The 23,245-nt window shown below is 37.6% G+C and overlaps 1 protein-coding gene across 2 annotated transcripts in view; it reads left to right on the plus strand.

Annotated features, from left to right (window-relative positions):
- The window catches only part of LOC113054027 (ephrin type-A receptor 5-like), a 102,634-nt gene that overhangs the window by 64,854 nt on the left and 14,535 nt on the right, over positions 1-23,245 (plus strand). Inside the window, exons 6-10 of one of the 2 annotated variants that reach the window (XM_026219294.1) lie at positions 3,118-3,242; positions 5,294-5,453; positions 6,337-6,442; positions 19,650-19,717; positions 22,062-22,187. In XM_026219294.1, coding sequence (XP_026075079.1) covers positions 3,118-3,242; positions 5,294-5,453; positions 6,337-6,442; positions 19,650-19,717; positions 22,062-22,187 — 585 coding nt within the window. The remainder of the gene's footprint in view (positions 1-3,117; positions 3,243-5,293; positions 5,454-6,336; positions 6,443-19,649; positions 19,718-22,061; positions 22,188-23,245) is intronic. The other variant, XM_026219295.1, reaches the window with a different exon arrangement.

Genomic DNA, 23,245 nt, shown 5'->3' on the forward strand with positions numbered 1-23,245 from the left:
GTGTCCTGCTGGAAGCACGCATGAGACATGTCTTTAGTGACAAAATACAGGAGACAACCCAACATGGAAACTAGCACAGACACATGTAACCAAATAGTAGGCGGGACGAAGAACTGAGTAACAGGGAGAAACTAATATACACAGGACAATAAAGCACAGGTGGAATAATCAATTGACTAAACCAAATACAGAAAACCAGGAACTAAAACAGGTAAAACAAGTAAAAACAAAAATCCAAGACACTGACATAACTCCCCCGCTTTGGAGGCCCCTCAGGACAGACACGGGACGGTAGGCCTCCAGAGTGGTTATCCGATCCGGCACCCATTGGGGATCAGGGAGTTCAGGCCACCATGGCAGAGCAGACAGTTCAGGAGGCTATGGCGAATCACTCGGCCCAGACCCTTACTAACCCCCTCCAAAAAATCATTGTGCAGAATATCGTCTTTAGAGGTCCTCCATAGGTCTAACTCGAGAGCTGTGGCCCTATCTGGGCTTTATTTGGTGACTGGTACCCTCCTTGGGCCGGATATGGGGAATGCATATCTTTCTTGATGCTGGTCTGGGGCTAGAGGCATCTCTCGACTCAGGGGATAGAGCTGATACTCGAGCGAACTCAGGAGCTCAGGATTTTTACAAAACACAGGGGAAAATCTAACATGGGAACCAGCAAAGACACGTGTAACCAAATGGTAGACCAGACGAAGAAATAAGGAACAGACAGGAACTAATAAACACAGGCTAATTAAACACAGGTGAGCGGAATAATCAATTAACTAAACAAGGACATGCCAAAAAAAAAAAAAAAAAAAAAAAAATGTATATATATATATATATATATATATATATATATATATATATATATATATATATATATATATATATATATATATATGAAAAAATGGTTAACTAAAATGGGTAAAACAAGTCCAAAACATTGACGTGTGTGTATATATTTGAAGCTTAAAAATGTTGGTGTCCATTAATGGATGCACGGAAATTAATAAAAAAATATATATTCATTCTGAAAATGGGTAAGTAAATGCTGTTTTTGGGTGAGTTACCCTTTTTAACTTCAGCAGAAAAATCCCATAGATTTACGTTACAAAATAATCTCATGAGAATATAACATGTGATTTCAGGCATTCAGATTCTGTGTAAATCTATGGGAGTGTGATTCCGTGGCCAAAGATTTTGCGTACCTACCTGTTTTCGTGTATTTGGATATATATTCTCACTCACTGTCACACAGCATGACTATTTTGTTTGATGGATCCCCTGCTGATGTTTTTGTTTCTTGCCATCACCAATATACATCAAAATTCCCTGTGCTGACCTTAAGGATTATTGAGAATCAATAACTCAAAGGGCCGTGTCTCCAGCCTGACTGAACGTCAAACATTTAACAGTCTGCCAGACCGTTTAAGTGGCCCATCTACCCTCCACAATACCTCTCTTCTCCTCAAGGCCTGAAGATCAGGTTGCCAAGTATACCGTTTCAGGCTTTTAAGATAGGAATGATTACAGTTTTGTCTGAGCAAAAAGGATACAGTTACTCTTTGTTTGGGAAAGAGAGGATGGGGAAAAGGCTTTTCTTTTCTTTCCTATCATGGGCTTCTATTGAGCTATTGGATCAGTGCCTGAGGGATCGTCCAGAGAACTTAAACACGATTTATCTCATGGACACAGTCCGACACTTCTGTAAAGGAATATAAAGCCGGGTTTGATTTCAGCACTTCACATATAAACAGATAGGAAAGGTATTCATTTTTTTTTTTTTTTTTTATGTGTGCTATAAGTGACACCAAACACAGCCGTATGGGAGGAAAACTGAGGCATGAAAGAGAGAATTTGGAAAATCAACAATTGAATTTCAAGTTTTAGTTTGCAATATGTTTTATGTGTTTATTCTACACAGGATGTGAGTTTTAGGATCTTTTCTTATTTCTTAATCCCTACAGTGCAACAGGAACTAGTAACAGTATAAAGTTTGTCTCAAATGTATTGGCCTATAATATATAATAACCCAGGCCATTCTCATCCCAAGGCATCATATACTGACACTTTTGACATTCCGTCAACATCCTACGCACATGGCACCCTCTAGCGTCAATATTAGACGCATATAAATATGGGTCAGAAGGCCCCTAGCGGTCTAACCCTAACCCTAACCCTAACCCTAACCCATAATCTGCGTCTAATATTGATGCTAGAGGGTACCGTGTGCGTAGGATGTTGACGAAATGTAAAAAGTATATGATGCCTTGGGATGAGAATGCATTAAATATCCCAGATATTATTAGCACTGTAGCCATACAGCTGAATGTATGAATTATGGCATAAGACACACACACACACACACACACTAAAATGATACCTAATTTTAACTGGCAAAAAAGTATGCACAAACACTAAATATCTATATAAATATATACTTTATAGTGATTTTAAGATACAAAAAATGACTCTTACCCAATGAAATATGTGTAATGGTTTATTCAGAAATATGCACTCAATGTGTTGAGTTTAAACTCCATTTGAATTGTAAAACTATCATCTAACATTGTGAATATTTAACAAAGTTATTTTCTAAGTAGTATCAGTGTTTTATGGATAAATTGTATAAACCATAACATAATGTCATGCTTGTTGAGTGATGTAATGTCTGGGACTTTATGGCAAGAAGGTAAATCAGGACAGATTACACCATGCATTTTTCATCTGCAGTAATTAGGTTGGACAAACATTGAAGTACGTCATTGCCTGAATCCACGTTCAAAGCGTTTTCTTAAAGCGATCATCGAGTTAAGATGAAAGACATTCTGTCTGATTGTCTCTACCACTGAAGTTTAGAATATTTCATATTTCTGGATCACTATTCCTCTGAACAATATGAAACTCATTCAAGTAATTAGCACAATATGATATTTTCATTCAATTAGGAATTGCTGAGGGGTTAGACTCATCTAATATAAGTCTCAAATGTATAGACTTGGAAACTTACACATGACAATTACAGCACATTGCATCAGGGCTTTACTGCATCACGCAAGAAAATACATTTTCTGCTTGATTTGAGGTGAAAAGTAAGCTGAGATGTAACTGTTTTGTTCTCAGCCCCGTCTCCTATCACCGTGGTGAAGAAAGGCAAGACGGCGAAGAATAGCATCTCGGTGTCCTGGCAGGAACCCGACCGACCCAACGGCATCATCCTGGAGTATGAGATCAAGTATTTTGAGAAGGTAAATACCGCATGATGTAAACATGCACAGGTTACATTTCACGCCAAAATCAAAAGAAAGAACAAAGTAATAGACTAGAATATTTAGAGAGGTGTACAGTACAGTTCAGGTCAGAGGTCTTTTATGCAGGACTGCATTTATTGGATAAAACAATACAGTAAAAACAGTATTATTGTCAAATAATGTCACTGTTTAGAAGCTGTTTTCTATGTGAATATAAGGCGTTTCTCAATATCAAGGATACATCCTTGATAGGACTGATCCTTCCAAGGCATTTCCTTCAGAGGCTAGGTGAGAGTCCTCTTTAGCATTTGGAGAACATGTAAATGGAACAGGCTAGCAAGTGCGTCATTACATCAGTGAAAAGGTCCGTTTGAATAACGCTGTGAATGGTTTCATTTAATTACTTTGGACAACTTAACTAGTTATTTTTAAAATAAATGCCGTTGACGCAACCAATTGTTAAATGACAGGTGCGGTTCAGTTAACCATTTGTATTTGTATAATTTACAATATCAATAATTTGTACTGGCATTTAAACTTCAAACTTTACTTATATTTACTACAGTTATAACAAATGTTTGGTAACGTAAATAAAAACCGTTAAAGCTCCGACTACGTTAATGTTCGACATTTTTTAATTTTTGAACTAACGTTAGATAGCAAAGCTGCGCGCATAGGATTGTGGGTGATTTGAGAGCGTGAAGAGCGCCAAGGATAAACATATGAATCCTTTCCTGTGTATGGGATATTCTTCGAACGAAGGACTCAGTCCTTGGTTGAAATTCCGAGGATCCTCGACATTGGAACAGTCCTTCGACGGATGTTGATGACGTAGCATCCTCGAAATACTGGCTTCTGAGGATCCTTCCTTGACATTGAGAAACACCTATACACTCACCGGCCACTTTATTAGGTACACCTGTTCAATTGCTTGGTGACACAAATTGCTAATCAGCCAATCACATGGCAGCAACTCAACGCATTTAAGCATCTAGATGTGGTGAAGACGACTTGCTGAAGTTCAAACTGAGCATCAGAATGGGGAAGAAGGAGGATTTAAGTGACTTTGAACATGCAATGGTTGTTTGTGGCAGACGGGCCGGTCTGAGTATTTCACAACATGCTCAGTTAATGGGATTTTCACCAGATTTTCATCCAGTAAAAGGCGAAAATGCCTTGTTAATGCTAGAGGTCAGAGGAGAATGGGCCGACTGATTTAAGCTGATAGAAGAGCAACTTTGACTGAAATAACCAATCGTTGATCTAAGTATCTAAGATTTGTTTACAGAAGTATCTAATTTATCAACAAATCATTATTTAATTTGGATATTTTGAATGAAATCCAAAAAACTCAGTCTGAATGTTTCATTCTTCTGGTCCTGTAGTGATTTATTGCTCCAGTTCCAGTAGTTAACTGCTCACTCTTCAAGCCTGACCTCTCTAGTCCACAGTCACTGTAAATGCATGGAAAAGAGCGACCAGCATATGATTAAAAATTATTCCAGAAGATAGAAAGTAATGCATCTGTACACCACCATGATGAGCAAATGATGACAGGATTCATCCTCTAATGAAGTGATGTTACCAGCAGCAGGGTTGGGCGTCTCAGTCTACCACCCCACTGGCGACAACCCTCACAAAGCACGAAACTAAATCTGCTCTCCGATCGCCGTCTCTGATTGCCCCTCACCTTGCAGCGTTTGCCGGTTGCTTTGTTGAGCCATTTAAAAACCGAATATGGCTGAAAACGAGCCTCTGCTCCTCATGACCTCAGTGTTTTGGACTGTTCTGTGAAACCCTGATATGATGCACTTAGAAAACCTAAAAGCTATGACGACCCACAGCCACTCGTATGGAAGCTAATGGACACAGCACTTAACGCATGTCTTTAAAACAAAGCCATTGAAGACCATGAAACCGATCCTCACTACTGGCCACAACACATACACACTTTGCCTTTCTCTCATGAGATGCAATAAATGCCTTCATCCCTCGTTTTCTCCCTCTCTGACGGTTTTGTCTTCTCTTTTATTCTGGTGGTTCTGTAGGATCAGGAAACAAGCTACACCATCATCAAGTCAAAGGAGACGGATGTTTTGGTGGACGGCCTTAAACCTTCCTCGGCGTACATCTTTCAGATTAGAGCTCGCACCTCTGCGGGCTACGGAGGGTTCAGTCGACGCTTTGAGTTTGAAACAAGCCCGTACTGTAAGCGAAACACAAAACAATGAACTGATTCTGATATATGTAGCCTACAGTGGCAAGAAAATGTATGAGAACCCATTGGGATCGATTGGTTTTCTGCATTGATTGGTTATATAAAAATCATTTGATCTTTATCAAAGTCACAAGTATATACAAACATGATCTGCTTAAGCTAACAACACACAACCATTATAATATCTCAAGTCTTTAATAAACATGCCCCATTCATAGTGCTGTGAAAAACGTATGTGAACTTAATCGTGCTCGCATTTTTCTATCCATCATTTTTCTCCATTTTTTTTTTTTTTTTTAAGCATTAGTGGATGCTTTTCCCCTTTATAATAATTGAAGGTAGCTGTATGAGTCCATCAATTATCACCAGTATGAAAATATGGATCTCAAAATAATATAGTCACTATTGCAAAGGGTTAATATATGCAGAAAAAATGCTACATGTAATGCTAAGCTTGTGACTTTGATTATTGATTATTATAGTTATTTTATGCACACACACACACACACACACACACATACACACACGCACACACGCACACACAATAATAATACAAATATCCCAACAGGTATCTGAAGATGCAATCACCTACAAAGCAAAGACGTATAGGATGTTTTGGAAGATTGTAGCTCAACACTTGACACACAAACTTGTTGAATTTTGATGCACATTAAAAGAGCGTAAAAAAGGATGAGCTCTCCAAATCCTGTAAATGTTGTATTAATATGCTACATAGTGTTGGCTGTGTGTAATAATTTTATATTTTACAGTAATTATCTATGTTTTTAGCAGGAGACTAGGTAGTGATTGTGATGAAACGGCACGGAGCTGCTCTCAAGCCGTGCTCTTGTCTCTCTTGTGTCTGTGTTCCAGCAGTAGCGGCCTCCAGTGATCAGGGTCAGGTGCCCATCATCGCCGTCGCTGTCACTGTGGCTATCATCCTCATCGCCTTGGTCACAGGTTTCCTGATGAGTGGCAGGTAAGAAGACTCCATAACAGGCATTATCACATCTGTGCACTGTGCACACAAAATCTCAGTCTGTCATGTTACTTTAAAGTAGTGAATTAGCATATCTATGGACAAAATGCATCTGGAAAACAAAGCTTGCAAAGTGAACTGCTACAGGAATAAATGATGAGACACACTTTATATCAAGTGCTTCAAACAAACTCCTGCCTGTCCTAAGCCCTGTCAGGTGCTTAGACAGATATGTGTGATATTTGATGCATTTGAGACAAGAAAAATTACATCTTACGATTGGATTCTTCATCTGAAAATGTTAGAAAGTCATGTGAGTATTTCCATTTATCTGATAAACTTCACTAAAACAGCACAGCTCAAGAGGAATAAAAAATATATATATATATATACATTTTGCTGCATTTAATATGCAGTTTATAGAACATTAAATGTATTCATCCATCCATGCATCCCTGGAGGATTTTTTTTTTTTTTTGAGTAAATAAGTCAGAAGTAAGCAAACAAACAAATAAACAATAAATAAATAAATATGGCTTTTTGGAGAAAAAAAAATCTGATTAATTGAATATATAATTAACAAATTTAAAAAAATGTTGTCAGATCTATTATTATAATCATACAATAATAAAAAAAAATTTAAAAATCACGAAAATCACAAAATGTTTTTTTATATATATTATTTTATTATTATTATTATTACTAAAGTTAAACTGTGGTAAGTTTTAAAATTACTGGATGATTGTCTCATGACTGAAATTGTACTTATTATACACTAATAACGGTGGTAATTGCCTGAAACTAAGGTTCATACAAAAGAGAAGAAAAAAAAGATAAAATGAGAATGACATAATTATTTAATGTAGGTTTACACCATCACCATCTTGTGAATATATCTGAACATATAAATGGGTTTAGCTGTCTGTCATCTCAGAAATCCAGGCGTCCATATCTTCATCTCTGATCATTGACCACAGTTCTACAGTAGGAAAAATATGGTCCTGTTTGCATCTTAATGTAAATAATGGGAGCGGTGTTTCCATAATCACAAAACACAATGGCAAAGCAAGACGAGGAGCCAAAAACAATATCCTGTTTCATACACACTGTCCTATTTAGCATTTCAGCCACAACATTTTAAAATGAGACAGTTATGCATGCTATTGTCCTCGCTAGCTGGAGGAAACAAACAGGGCCATGTTCTGTCTATCTATAATAAACAGTCTGCAATTTACTGGAATTATCCTGGAAGTGCAGTGGGTGCAGATGTAAACTTGTTCATTTTGGTTTGTGCTTATGAAAATGCTATGGTAAAATAAAATAGATAGAATATAGTTTCAAATTGAAAGAAAAATTCTCTAAAATAATAATAATAATAATAATTTCCTGCATCCAGGGGTTATACTTGAAGTTGTAAAAGTTTGATTAAACATCTCCATCTTACTGATGACGAACATGTTCTGTTAGTGTTAGAGTTATTATTAGCATTGGAATCCATAAGCATTTCCAATCTTTCCTGAATGGAAACCTCAAGTATTATTTTACATGGCCATTGAATTACTTCTACATGGCCATTGAAAGGTAAATAATTCTATTGTCATTTATATGTAGCTTAAAGAGTTATTTCACCTAAAAATGAAAACGTTATGTTTATCTGCTTACCCCCAGGGCATCCAAGATGTAGGTGACTTTGTTTCTTCAGTAGAACACAAACTGGGATTTTTAGCTCAAACCGTTGCAGTCTTATAATGTAAGTGGATGGGAATCGTGGCTAAAACATATAATAAAACATAAATAATACATACACCATACACAAACAAAGCCAAATTAAATCGGATCGTGACAATACATTGATATGTAAAGACACAAAATGATCAGTCTGTGCAAGAAAGTGAACAGCATTTATATCGTTTTTTTTTTTTTTTTTTTTTTTATGGTGGATCGCAGACTTTTAAGTGCATTAGCGCCACCTATCTCTCAAGTGGACCATTGACACTCTATCTACAATCTCAATTAGGAATGGCAATGGTCCATTTGAGAGATAGGTGGCACTAATGCCTTTTAAAAGTGTACTTAAGTGTGGTAAGAAAATCATGAAAGTGTCTCTCTTAAATGGCCTTTTATTTTATTAAAATTATATTACATGCAAGTACTTTTTTATACAATATACTTGAAATGCACTACAAGAGCACATGCAATACAATTAAGCAACCTTTTGCAAGGGTTTGAATGTCTGTCAGTGGAGAACGGGCTAACTAGCCAATGCTAACCTCAAACAATGTTCCCCTCTCCTCACCCCTCACCACTGAACCCAGCCATAGCCTTTAAATCAATGCTGTCAAGTCCTCATCGAGATTGACAATTGGCACCAGAGCAAGACCTCAAACAGACATCAGCTGGCTGAACTGCTTAGAAGCATTGAAAGGCAGTTGAATTGTTTAAGCAAGGGTTAGGATGTCCCTCAAGAGCGCGGTCGTTTCAGGCAATTACTCTTTAAGTGTATATCAGTGTATCAGGCAGACCACAGCCTTGACACTTCTGTCACCTTTCATGTCACAGATGGGTTTGAAGCACGCTTTCTCCTGCAGGAAGCAATCAGGGTTGTTAATAGTCTTCTTGGCCTTACTAGGTCAAGACATGTTCATGAATGAGCTGCAAGGGCACCGTCAGAAGCCTTTTCCAGCAGGCTGACTGGAGAACAGGCTTCTGCAGGACAGGGCTGTTAGTAAAGCTGTCAGAGAATGATCCTCGCAGACATCTGAAGGTGATGGTGCGAAGGTTTTGGATTGAGTCGAGGACACTGGCTGAGAATGCACACAATATCACACTTCTTCACATATGCAAGACATATTAATGTACAGAAAGGTACCAAAATTCTGCCATCATTAAAGGTACCATTCAAAAGTATTGGGGTTTGGAATATTTATTCATTTTTTTGTTTATTTTTTATTTTTTATCTTTATTTTTTTTCCAACAAGACTACATTCATTTAATTACTATAAAAAAATAAAAAATACTATTAAATATTATTATCACTTATAACAGTTGTAAGGGAAACAGGTCAATTTAGCTCAAAGGGAATCATTTAAGATTTTAAAGGGAATTTGAACAGAATCACTGTTTCACGGCTGTTCACGGAGACGCGCCTGCGGTTCAGTGAACGAGCCATTTAACATCAAATCTGCGCTGGATACTAATATCCAAACTATAGTGAAAACACTATCAATTAGCACAGTAACAAGATCGGCAGTTTAAGACATTAACTTGTAAGCACAAAACACAAGATACTTCTCTTTTCAATATGAATAAGGCTTTATGAGATAAATCTAAGACATATAAACTAATCTAACACATAAACACACGCACACACACATTCACACAAGTTGCAGGAAGGTCGAAAGTTAGGGAAAGATGAGTTTAAGAGAATGGAAATATGGAATCCCAAGTTAACAGCAATACGTTAAATTGCATAGACATGAACAACCATCAATCACGTAATTAGCGCTCGCATTGAGTTCCTCAATGGGGTTAAAATTATATTAGATACACCAGCACAACAAATATCTGGGAATACGTTGCCTTCGTTTGCTGTGAAAGGGACTCCCGTTGAAAGGGGTATCCCGGTGTCGCTGATTGGCTGGAAGTTCAGTTGGCTGAAGTGACGTCTTGGGGAGCTAAAAAGCAGACTAAAAGCCGACATGGCTAATAGCAGCAGCCATTGACTAAAAGCAGACTAAAAGCAAGGCATGACTGATAGCACAAGCAATGCTAGAACTAAAAAGCCAAATTTCATGGGGTCCAAAGTATTTAAAACTTCCTTGTTGGCCACCCCTCAAATGTTGCCTTGACCAATCAGATATGGTCTTGAGTCTGGGGTATCATAAATCATTTGTTTATCTTACCAAGCATGTGGTTCTTGCCTCACAGGGTCTAATTTTGGACATGATTCCTATAACATGATTATGATATATTTTACAAATAAATGATTGTCAGGACAATATCAAGCAAGAAAATTCGATTACCTCAATACTAGACATGACTATGTATCCTATAGTTATCAAAATACATACACAATAAGTGATTATACATGATAGTCAAATGTGTGGGTTACACATAAATGAATATGGAGCTAAGCAATGGAACGATTCATTTACAAGTCTTTTTGAGTTCATTCTGGTCCATATATAATGTATAAAAAGCAGTTTCTTTGCCATTCTCTGGAAAGGGGACTTTTCTGTGAAGACAAAGGTTTAAAGCCCTTCCCCCTTAGGAATTTCAGTCTGGTTTCACTGGCTGGGGGGGAAGTCAATGCAAGTATTTAACTTGATCTCCTGGGTTTACATGTGATGTCCAGCGTTGCATTCCAATCACGAACAATAAATTTGACAATCTCTTCTTTGAATTAAAATTGCCAATAATTGTTATATTGGTGTTAATGTTGAAAGCTGTTGTGTGAACAAGTTGGTTGGTTGGTTATCTTGCTTGGTTCTTGTGGCACTAGAACTGATTTATGACTTCCTGAGGAATTCGGCTCTCGTTTCAATGCACACAGCTCTGATAGACTCTTTGATTTGTCTGATTCGACTCATTTCTGCTACATATATCCCCCTTTCGATCGGCGAGGTGTTTAGGTGAAGACATCGTCGATCGCTGGAGAAACAAAGGCAGAAGAAGCAGACAAACACAGCAAACAGCAAGACAACACCTCCATGACAGTTACTGTACTGGTGCAGGCATCAGGTTATTTAGGTACACGTGGTTAAGTTCAATTAGTCAATGTAGTTTAGCACATTGAGGATAGTTTAGATCGTCTTGGAAATTGTTTTTATTTTGATTCATCAATCAAATTTGTGGTTAACTTTGTTTGGTTCTTCTAGGTTGTCTTACTTTACATGTTTACCATTAGTTTTCTAGTAATTTCGTTTTCAATTCAATGGATTGACCTATCATGCATGGAGCTCTCTGGCTTCCATTCAGTTTAGAGTGGCTGGCGGATATTAGGTGTTGCGAGTCAATCCTAATATCAGACCTTCGACCCTCGCAGGGTGTCTAGGCGTTTCACCTACTCAGGAAAGAGGGGAAGGAGAAGGATAGGTAAAAGAAGAACAAAACAAAACAAGGCTGCTGTGGGCTTTCCTAGCATGTGTTACAACTACTATTGAGCTAGGATGTCAGGTGCAGCTAGTGTGTCGTGAACCTTAACTTAGTGTCAGGTGTTCTACCTATTGTGAGGATGGCTGCACGTTTCTTCATGGTGGGTATGTGTAACTTTGTTACGCTAAAAGTTGAATATTCTACCTGTGGGAAGAATATGTTTGTTGACTGTGTTATCAGTAGATGTGTTTACCTCTGGGTGTAGGTAATGTTGTGTGTTACTGGTGTAGTGCATGTGTGGTCAGATCTGTTCAAGTCTGTGTTGTCTCCCCCTTTTTCTATCATGTCACTGAAGACTGGCTCTCTGCATCCTTGGCTTGGATGAGGGCATGTCCATGGTCTAATGAGGGGTCAGTCCAGCAAGTCAGGAAGTTCTTTAGCAGACAGTCGGAGGCAGTTTGGCATGGCTGTGTGAAGCTGGGTTGCAAAACTTTGTCTCCTATGTTGTATTCTTCTTGTGATGCCTTCTGGCTGTAGCAGACTTTCTGACCTTCTGTGCTCTGGTGGTTGCTGCTGCACAGACAGGGAATGTGGTACTTGGAGTTGGAGTTAATTTGGACAGTTTGTTAGTGACTGAGGTGATTTCCTTTAGTACCTCAGATTTTTCATCAACAGTTGGCCGTGAAAGACTTGTTCATTCTGGGTTGTTGTTGAACAGGTGCTTGTCATCTCTGATGTGGTGCACCAGGTGATCACCGGCCTTCCGTGATCACCTGAGGTGGGTTTTGTTGTGGCTTACCCACACGAGTTGCTCTTGGATGAGTCGGGTGATTACCTTTGGATATCTGGTTAGGTTTCCAGATGTTATCCTTTTGGTTTCTTGAGAAGCGTGGCTGGTCCCATGGATTTTTTCCAGCAGTTGGGCTGAAAGCGGTCGTGGATATGGGCGTCACGTTCTCTGTGCTCTTGATGGAAGACTCTGGTGTTGTGATGCCACTGGGTGTCATCCAGTGCAAGGCTTGAGTCTTTGTTGACAGAGTTCAAGAGTGTGGATGTTTTGTTACCTTTCTTTGAGGCCAACTTCTGCTTGTTATAGGCCTTCTGTGTTAGGTCACGCAACTGTTGGATGGTCATGGAGTTCGGACAGGCCATGACACCTAGATAGTGACTGACTCCGGGGTGCAGATTCTTTAGGAAGAGGGTTTTGAAGTTCACATCCTCTTCAAGGTCAGAGTTGTTGTGTGCACCAAAGTAGGATTGTCGGAGTCGGTTGTAGTAAGCTTGTGGAGTCTCTTGACGACCTTGTTTGGTTTCCAAGGCAGTTAACAGTCCATGTTCAGACTCTGGGTCTGTAAACTCTTTAATCAGGACCTCACGAAGTCGCTGGTAGTTTGACTTGGTTTGATTGGGCTGTCGATCTAGAAAGTTTTGTACCTCGGAACTGGACGTGGCTCTAAGGAGGTATAACCAGTCTCTGTCAGTCACATGAGGTCTCACTTCCAGATGGAATTCGATATCTCGCAGGTAAGCTTGGATGTCGGGGCTCTCTGTGGAATTCGGGTTGAACCTGCTGATGTTTTTAGACAGCTTGTTGAGGTCTTTGATGGTCATCCCGTGTGCAGCTTCAAGGCCTTGGACGGGAGGTTTTCTTTCGTTGGCAGGAAAGGTCTGTGTGGCGAAGGCAGGTGAGGTTTTGGGTTGTGGCCCTTCGCTCCTTTCGTCATATGCCAGTTCTTGGACGTGGGACTCTGCTCTGCTCAGCAGTGATGAGGCTAAGAGAGGTTTCTCTTTCCTTGGCTCTAGTTTGTGCTCGTAAGCATTTTGGAGTTCTTTTCTGACCATGTAGAGCTCATCGTTGGTATCATCTAGTTGTTGGGTCAGATTGTCCATTTCAGTTCTGTACCTTTCAAGGTGGTCTTTCAAAGCACTGATTTCAGAGTTCTTGTTTCTGATGTCTAGCTTGGCTTTCTCTAGTAGCTGTTCGGCATACTGGAGTCTGTTTACCAGGTCTTTCTGAGCAGCCGTTGTATGTTGATGGTCGAGCTGAGCTGCTGCCAGGGCTGCTTGGAGCTTCATAACTTGTTCTGTTGTATCCTGCTCCCTCTCGCTGGGTGCTTTGAGTTGATTTTGAACTTTCACTTCCAGCTTGTCTATGCGACAACGTGTCAGCTCCTCTTGAAGGTGGGTGATGTGCTTGTCGCTCAGTTTCAGCTGGGTTGTGAAGGCATAGCTTAGTGAGCTTGTGATCTTGACTAGCTCCTCGTGGTTGTTGTTCTGGCTTGAATCTTGTGTCAGGAATCTTCTCAGGATTAGGATTATTATTAAAAATAATAACAGTTCAAATGTCTTTGGAGTGAGGCTGTCTGTTATGCCTCTCAGCCAAATGTTCACATCTTCCCCATGGGAAATGGGGTCTGCAGTCCGTGGCATGTTGGCACGCTGGGGAGAAGAGAGACTGACACAGATCTGTGTGGAGTAAAAGCCTATGTGTGGTGGGACAACTAAGTGTTGTATCAGTGATTGTGAACCACTAGTGAAATGTGGTGATGACTGTGTTGGTCTCAGGGTGTCTAAGTAGACTAGAGATGCGAAGACTTTGTCACTCTAATGAGGAAGAGGAAAAGAGAGACAGAGGTGAAAAACAAATTCAAATGACAAGCAAAATTTCTGTTTTTCAAATGAGGAAAATTATTTTTTCCAATTAAATGCTATCAAAACGTAAACAATATTATTATATTTATTTCTTTGGAGAAAAGAATACAATAATAATTCTGATATCTCTTTTCTTAGTCTGACAGGATTGACACCGTACACCTTTCAGTTGGATTGCTCACCAGGGAGGCTGCGAAGGCGAAGAGTTGTTCAACACGTATCTCTATTAAATTGATCTCAACGTTGGATGAGATGCTAAAACTTGGATTGCGTTTCCAAATGTAGGGAGGTTAGGAAGAACAAATGAGAGGATGATTACAATCAAATTCATAAGGATGATTCGTCGTCTTTGGCACGATTGTGTATTTACTTCACTTAGAATTGATTGATGGTTCTTACATGTCCTACAAATGTAAAAAGAGAAGAGGAAAGTAAAGGAGAGAGAGGACGGAGATGGTAAGTCTCAGTAGCGGTTATCTCAACTACAAGGAGAGCGTTGTGTTAGTTGCTGCACAACTAATCAAACAAAATAAACTTTAAGTGAAAGAGAGTTGTCTTTCTAATTTATTTGAACTCGTAGTGAGGGATAACAATGTCTCCTTTTAGGGCTCAGGTTTATTGTTCCCAGGCTAGGATACACAAAGTAAAGAAATGGTAAGAAAAAGTAAAATTAAAAAAATTAATAAATGGGCAAAATATGCAAAAATGAAATTAAAAAGAGGAAATCAATAAGTAAAACAATAGTGGTTAAGTGTATAACCAAAATAGGAGGAGGGGCAAAACGCATTCAAATAAGTAAAGGTCTGAATATAATATATTCAGATGGGTAATAAATAAATTAGGAAGAATAAGTTTACTTAACTTCCAAAGTTCAAGGCTTATTCATTCCTAAAATAATTAGACCCAAAAGAGAATACTAGAAATAAAAGATCATATGAAATGATCTGAGAGGGAAATTTTAAATGATTCAAAATAAATTTAATGTTTCAATTAAATTTCAATTTGACAATTAATAATTGTGAGTCAGTATTTCCCTTTCTAGTAAAATGAAAATAAGTGGTTTAGTAAGGAAAGAGAGCACTAAAGAGAAAGAGACTAACAAGTGTTAGTTAAGATGTTTAAAATAGTTAAATCTCGTCAGCGTTGCCCCAAACACACATTATTCTACCACTGGATGGTAATGCTAACGGCTAACCTTTGAGGCTAGTGGCTTTAGTATAGACTTCAATGTAAATGCAATGGTTTCGTTAGCTTAGCGACACCGCGGAGTTTGTGCGCTGCGCGTGCACAGTTCAGAGTTGCTCCGGAAGTACGTTAGGCTTCCGGGTCACGGTCGTCACTATGGCAACCATAACACATTCTAGTGGATTAGCACATTAATCGTTGCATTGTTGCAAATACAGTTAAGCATGTTACATGAAATGTCGGCTCATTTCAACACTGTACAAATAACACCGCCTTTCAGTTGGTTTTGCGATGTGGCACTTAAACTCTCAGTTTGTATAGAGTTAAATTTATCTTAATTCAAATAGCAGCTTCCTGCTGTAGTTATTATATCAATCTCAGCAATTTGATTCTCCGTGCCAGTTTTTCTGGACACAAACATAAAAGTTTTCCTTCGCTGTTGGTACACAGTTAAAATTTACTTGATCAAGCTTTTAAAACACTCCCATTCAAATTACTCTCGGACACACGCAGTGTTACGCGAGATTGCATTCACTTTGTGAACGGATACAAATGGGCAAACATTGTTCTCTAATGTTTAACGTTAACTTAGGGGAGTCGAATATAAAATTTGATTCGGCAGTGGAACACGCACTGGCAATCAAACTATATGAAATATGAATACGGGGACTTTGATACATAGATTGAGGAACCCGCTCAAAACTATTCTTTATTCACTGATTTATATCCCTTTTGAAACACTAACAGTTTAGCTCCATTCAGCAAACAGTGACTGAGATAGCGTTTGAGACACTGGAACACGCAGTGAAATCAAATCAGCTATAAAACAAGGCATTACACAAATGAGGAACACGCTCAATTTCTACCTTATTGTACGATCTCAGATGTTTACTTTTAAGTTCACTTACTGCTGTTAACATTGAAGAGACGGACTTGAGTTAAAGTCTCCTCTAGTTCCTTTCATTCAAGCGGGAGGGCGCGCGCTGCTTACGTCACGCAAACACACACACATACTCAGGTCTCGCATGCTTCTCATCTTTCATTCCTTTAGCAAAATCAAAGATTAAATAACTTGGTTTATGCTCACAATTTAGATTAAACTGCCCGCATTCTCCACCATTATAATGTAAGGGAAACAGGTCAATTTAGCTCAAAGGGAATCATTTAAGATTTTAAAGGGAATTTGAACAGAATCACTGCTTCACGGCTGTTCACGGAGACGCGCCTGCGGTTCAGTGAACGAGCCGTTTAACATCAAATCTGCGCTGGATACTAATATCCAAACTATAGTGAAAACACTATCAATTAGCACAGTAACAAGATCGGCAGTTTAAGACATTAACTTGTAAGCACAAAACACAAGATACTTCTCTTTTCAATATGAATAAGGCTTTATTAGATAAATCTAAGACATATAAACTAATCTAACACATAAACACACACATTCACACAAGTTGCAGGAAGGTCGAAAGTTAGGGAAAGATGAGTTTAAGAGAATGGAAATATGGAATCCCAAGTTAACAGCAATACGTTAAATTGCATAAACATGAACAACCATCAATCACGTAATTAGCGCTCGCATTGAGTTCCTCAATGGGGTTAAAATTATATTAGATACACCAGCACAACAAATATCTGGGAATACGTTGCCTTCGTTTGCTGTGAAAGGGACTCCCGTTGAAAGGGGTATCCCGGTGTCGCTGATTGGCTGGAAGTTCAGTTGGCTGAAGTGACGTCTTGGGGAGCTAAAAAGCAGACTAAAAGCCGACATGGCTAATAGCAGCAGCCATTGACTAAAAGCAGACTAAAAGCAAGGCATGACTGATAGCACAAGCAATGCTAGAACTAAAAAGCCAAATTTCATGGGGTCCAAAGTATTTAAAACTTCCTTGTTGGCCACCCCTCAAATGTTGCCTTGACCAATCAGATATGGTCTTGAGTCTGGGGTATCATAAATCATTTGTTTATCTTACCAAGCATGTGGTTCTTGCCTCACAGGGTCTAATTTTGGACATGATTCCTATAACATGATTATGATATATTTTACAAATAAATGATTGTCAGGACAATATCAAGCAAGAAAATTCGATTACCTCAATACTAGACATGACTATGTATCCTATAGTTATCAAAATACATACACAATAAGTGATTATACATGATAGTCAAATGTGTGGGTTACACATAAATGAATATGGAGCTAAGCAATGGAACGATTCATTTACAAGTCTTTTTGAGTTCATTCTGGTCCATATATAATGTATAAAAAGCAGTTTCTTTGCCATTCTCTGGAAAGGGGACTTTTCTGTGAAGACAAAGGTTTAAAGCCCTTCCCCCTTAGGAATTTCAGTCTGGTTTCACTGGCTGGGGGGGGAAGTCAATGCAAGTATTTAACTTGATCTCCTGGGTTTACATGTGATGTCCAGCGTTGCATTCCAATCACGAACAATAAATTTGACAATCTCTTCTTTGAATTAAAATTGCCAATAATTGTTATATTGGTGTTAATGTTGAAAGCTGTTGTGTGAACAAGTTGGTTGGTTGGTTATCTTGCTTGGTTCTTGTGGCACTAGAACTGATTTATGACTTCCTGAGGAATTCGGCTCTCGTTTCAATGCACACAGCTCTGATAGACTCTTTGATTTGTCTGATTCGACTCATTTCTGCTACACAGTTTTCTGATTTAATATATAGTGAAACATAATTTATTTCTTTAATGCAAAGCTGAATTTTCAGCATCATTACTCCAGTTGTCAGAGTCACATATTCCTTCAGAAATCATTCAAATATGCCAATTTACTGCTCAAATAAAAAAAAATCAGCTCAAAAATCAGTTAACATTTCATATTTTTGTGGAAACTCAATTCTGAACAATACTTTTAACATTGTAAAATAGACTACTAGTGATTATTTCATTCAGTAAAACCGTAATAAAGTAAAATATTATTACAATTTAAAATAACTGTTTTCTAATGTAACACATTTTAAAATGTAATTTATTCTTGTGATGCAAAGCTCTTAATCATACATGCAGCCTTATAAACATATAAAGATTATACTACTGAGAAGAGTGGCCCTTCTTCCAGTTGGGATTTTGGTGACAGCACAGAGGTCCAATCATTTTCTCAGAAGAAAGTGGACCACCGGAAGAGGCGGGGCTTCAGGGTTGACATGCTGGTCAGACTCATCAGCTCTGCATGTGTATTCCCTGAGACTGCAGCCATACAGCCAGATCCCACGGGATTCACACACATTCATTCACACTCATTCACATCTAAACAGAGAAGGGGCGGCCTGAAAGGGAAATGGCTTGTTTGGAATTTGGGCCATAAACTGGGCCATAGACTAACATTCATAGTAACATTTTTGCATATCACATACTGTTTTCCTGTCAGCATGCACTGTATATTATCCAGTACATGTGTGTTTTTGAATTAAATGCAGAAAATGTCAATACTGTAGCATATTGCAAAAAATATTAGTAGTATGCAGTTCAAACACTAGAATAACATTTGGAACTGTTATTATTAATTGTAACATTAATAACAATCAACAATGTAATATGTTTAAAACTGTGTTATTTTATTATTTTCTGCTGTTATTATAAGTTTATTACATAGTTATACATACGTTTATTATATTCGATTTAATTTCAGTTCAATTTGTTTGTTTATTTATTGATTAGTTAGTTTGAATGTTAGTTGTCAGCTTTAATCCAGAATTAAATGTTTAATCAAATTAATCACAGTACATTGAAATTAAATTACAAATAAAGCTCTCTCACATATATAACCTTATAGCAATAATTTCAATTCAGTCATAAAATATATTTTATATTTCTTGATAATTCATATTTTATACACTTATACAGTAATTTTATTTTCACTTAACTTATTTGCAAAATAGAAGATGAAATACAGTGATCATATACTGTATATCAGCTCTATAGTGGATATTGCTTTGTTTCTGCAGCTCATTGTGTCTGAATGTTCACTTTATTATTACACACATACAAACACTCTGCTGGCGTTTAAGCTGTCATACTCCATGTGTGTGTGTGTTTGGATAGTCTCCTCTGGAGGATGCTTGTGTTGAAAGCAAATAAAAACCATTACCATCCCCTTATCCACTCTTTCAAATAGCAGCATTACATATAAAAATGAGAATAAATGAGTTCATGGTTGTTGTTGTTGTTTTTTTGTTTTTTTTGAGAAATGGCTTTTAGAGAAAGACAACCGTGGTGTATAAACAGTAACACAGCTCTTCTTTGTCACAGGCGTTGTGGCTACAGCAAAGCCAAGCAAGATCCAGATGAGGAGAAGATGCACTTCCACAATGGACACAGTAAGTCTAACCGAAAGAGACAGACACTTCTGGGTTCAGCCAGAGTTCAGTGGGCTATAATCTTGTTCTATCATAAGCGTAAAAATCATCCCAGGACAGCTTGGCATGAATGACAATTATTTTTTTTATTTGTATTATTTTTACAACCCATCATCCTATTATATATATATATATATATATATATATATATATATATATAGGTGCATCAAAAAAAAAATTGAATGTTGTGGAAATGTTCATTTATTTCAGTAATTCAACTCAAATTGTGAAACACGTGTAATAAATAAATCCAAAGCACACAGACTGAAGTAGTTTAAGTCTTTGATTCTTTTAATTGTAATGATTTTGGCTCACATTTAACAAAAACAAAAAAATATCACCAATTCACTATCTCAACAAATTAGAATACTTTATAAGCCCAAATAAAAATAATGTTTTAGTGAATTGTTGGCCTTCTGGAAAGTCTGTTCATTTACTGTACATGTACTCAGTACTTGTTATAGCCTCCTTTTGCTCGAATTACTGCCTCAATTTGGCGTGGCATGGAGATGATCAGTTTGTGGCACTACTGAGGTGGTATGAAGCCCAGGTTTCTTTGACAGTCACCTTCAGCTCCTGTTTTTTGTCTCTTGTTTCTCATCTTCCTCTTCACAATACCCATAGATTCTCTCTGGGGTTCAGGTCTGGTGAGTTGCTGACCAGTCAAGCACACCAACACCATGGTCATTTAACAAACTTTTGGTGCTTTTGGCAGTGTGGCCAGGTGCCAAATCCTGCTGGAAAATGAAATCAGCATCTTCAAAAAGCTGGTCAGCTGAAGGAAGCATGAAGTGCTCCAAAATTTCTTGGGAAACGTGTGCAGTGACTTTGGTTTACAAAAAATAAAATAAAAATAAAAAAATGGACCAACACCAGCAGATGACATTGCAGCCCAAATCATCACAGACTGTGGAAACTTAACACTGGACTTCAAGCAACTTGGGCAATGAGCTTCTCCACCCTTCCTCCAGACTCTAAGACCGTGGTTTCCAAATGAAATACAAAACTTGCTCTCATCTGAAAAGAGGTCTTTGGTCCACTGGGCAACAGTTTCTTCTTAGCCCACATAAGACGCCTCTGATGTTGTCTGTGGTTGAGCAAATTCCTTGACACGTCTGATGGACCATGTTTTTCCATCAGAGACCATCAACGTTTTGAGTTGATCAGCTGATTCCCATGTCATCATATTCTAATTTGTTGAGATCGTGTATTGGTGGGTTTTTGTTCAATGTGAGCCAAAATCATCACAATTAAAAGAACTAAAGACAAGCTTCTTTGGCAATGAATGTTTGTGGCTTACCCTCCTTGTGAAAGCTGTCAATGATTGTCTTCTGGACAACTGTCAGATCAGCAGTCTTCCCCATGATTGTGTAACCTAGTGAACCAAACTGAGAGACCATTTTGAAGGCTCAGGAACCTTTGCCGGTGTTTTGAGTTGATTAGGTGATATAGTGATATAGTGAATTGGTGTTTGTTTTTTTTTTTTTGTTTTGTTTTTTTATTAAATGTGAGCCAAAATCATTACAATAACCAATGACTTAGACTACTTCAGTCTGTGTGCATTTAATTAATTTAATACACAGGCTTCATAATTTAAGTTGAATCATTGAACTTTTCCACAACATTCTAATTTATGGAGATGCACCTGTGTATGTATAGCAAAACATTTTAAACAAAAAATACTAATCATTTAGAAAATATAAATACATTTTAAAATATATTTTCACATTATTAATAATCATTATTAACAGTGCATGCAGTGTTGCATAATAATAATAATAATAATAATAGTAATAATACTGTTTTATAAATACTTTGTATTATTACTGTTATTAACATGATAATAATAATAATAATAATATTATTATTATTATTATTATTATTATTATTATTATTATTATTATTATTATTATTATTATTATTTATTTATTTATTTTTTTCACTGATTAAAGACTTTAATTCTTTGTTTTGTAACAATGCAGTTACTAGAACACCCATCTGTAATTCGAAAACCTCACTGGTCCATTAGGCAACAACCACACTAACCATGTAGCCAATAATACAGTGACACAGAAGTGTGGCATATTTTGGTTTATTCTTATTATATAGTCCTAAAGCAATCCATCAGTGTGTTGTGCTTGGCGCAGCAGGGAAGAACAAACATGGTCTCTAGAGATGAAACCTCAAACAGCATCTCCTGTGTTCACCCGCTTACGGTACATCACATAACCCAACCACAGAGCTGTGAAGGGCCCCGATTCAACATTTCCTCCTCTATCTCTCTGTTTCTTGTCCTCTCTCACAGTCAAATTCCCAGCGGTCCGCACGTATATCGATCCTCACACCTACGAAGATCCCAACCAGGCCGTCCACGAGTTCGCCAAGGAGATTGATGTGTCCTGTATCACCATTGAGCGGGTTATTGGAGCCGGTGAGTGAGTCGTGAGTGATTAAAACAAAACAGGCCTTAGGCACAGAATTACAGTTAGCTAACTTGGTGAACATTTACTGCTGAAAAGTTTTATGTTGGATAAAACATGCTTGATAAACTGCCTAACAACACCACAGCAACCACTCAGAATGTCCCGGCAACCACATAGTTACTTAAAGGAATAGTTCACCCCCCAAAAAAGAAAATTTGCAGTTAATTTATTCACCCTCAGGCCATTCAAGATGTAGGAGACTTGTGTTCTTCAGTAGAACAGTAAAGACAATTTGCTCATACTTTATTTCAAGGTCCAATTCTCCAAACCATTATCTATGACTTTAGCCTCAATAAACTCCTAATTTTCCACTTATTAATAGTAGTACGGTAGTTACTAAGTTTATATATTGATTAGAGATGTAGAATTTAGTCATTGGTAGAATATATGCTTTAGAAATACAAATAAACAGGCAATATGTTAATAATATTCATGCTAATAAGCAACTTAATAGAGAGAATGGGTCTTATGTGTTATGTCTTATGTGTAAACTAGTGTTACCAAAGATTTGAAACTGTGGTCCTTGATTATTCATAAAATGTATAGGTGGTTCATAAAAAGCCAATGGCCCATCTTTAAGAATGTAAAAAAGCATATATCAGACAACACAAAATGAATACCCATTGCGATATATTGACGATGTATTGAGATCCTATAAAGCAAAGCACATGAATGTAAGGGAGGAATTAATGTTTTTTTTATGGTTTCTCATTGTTTATGTAAAAAGGTGAGTTGATGAAGACTTGTTATTCACTTTAAATGCTTTAGACATGTGAAACATCCCCATTTGACATCATTACTTGCTGCTTTAATAATATAATATAATTGTGTAAACATAAACAAACCAGTGAACTGAACTATAGTTCACTGAAACGAACTGTCATAAAGAACCAGTTCGCAGAAAAGAATCGGACTCTGAGGCTCTGGATTACAGGTAATAATGTTACAAATAATGTTCAGTTTCTTGCACAGACTGGTTGTTTTGCTTCATAAGACCTCAATATAT

This window comes from Carassius auratus, chromosome 35 (genome assembly GCF_003368295.1).
Source record: "Carassius auratus strain Wakin chromosome 35, ASM336829v1, whole genome shotgun sequence".
NCBI classification, from domain to species: domain Eukaryota; kingdom Metazoa; phylum Chordata; class Actinopteri; order Cypriniformes; family Cyprinidae; genus Carassius; species Carassius auratus.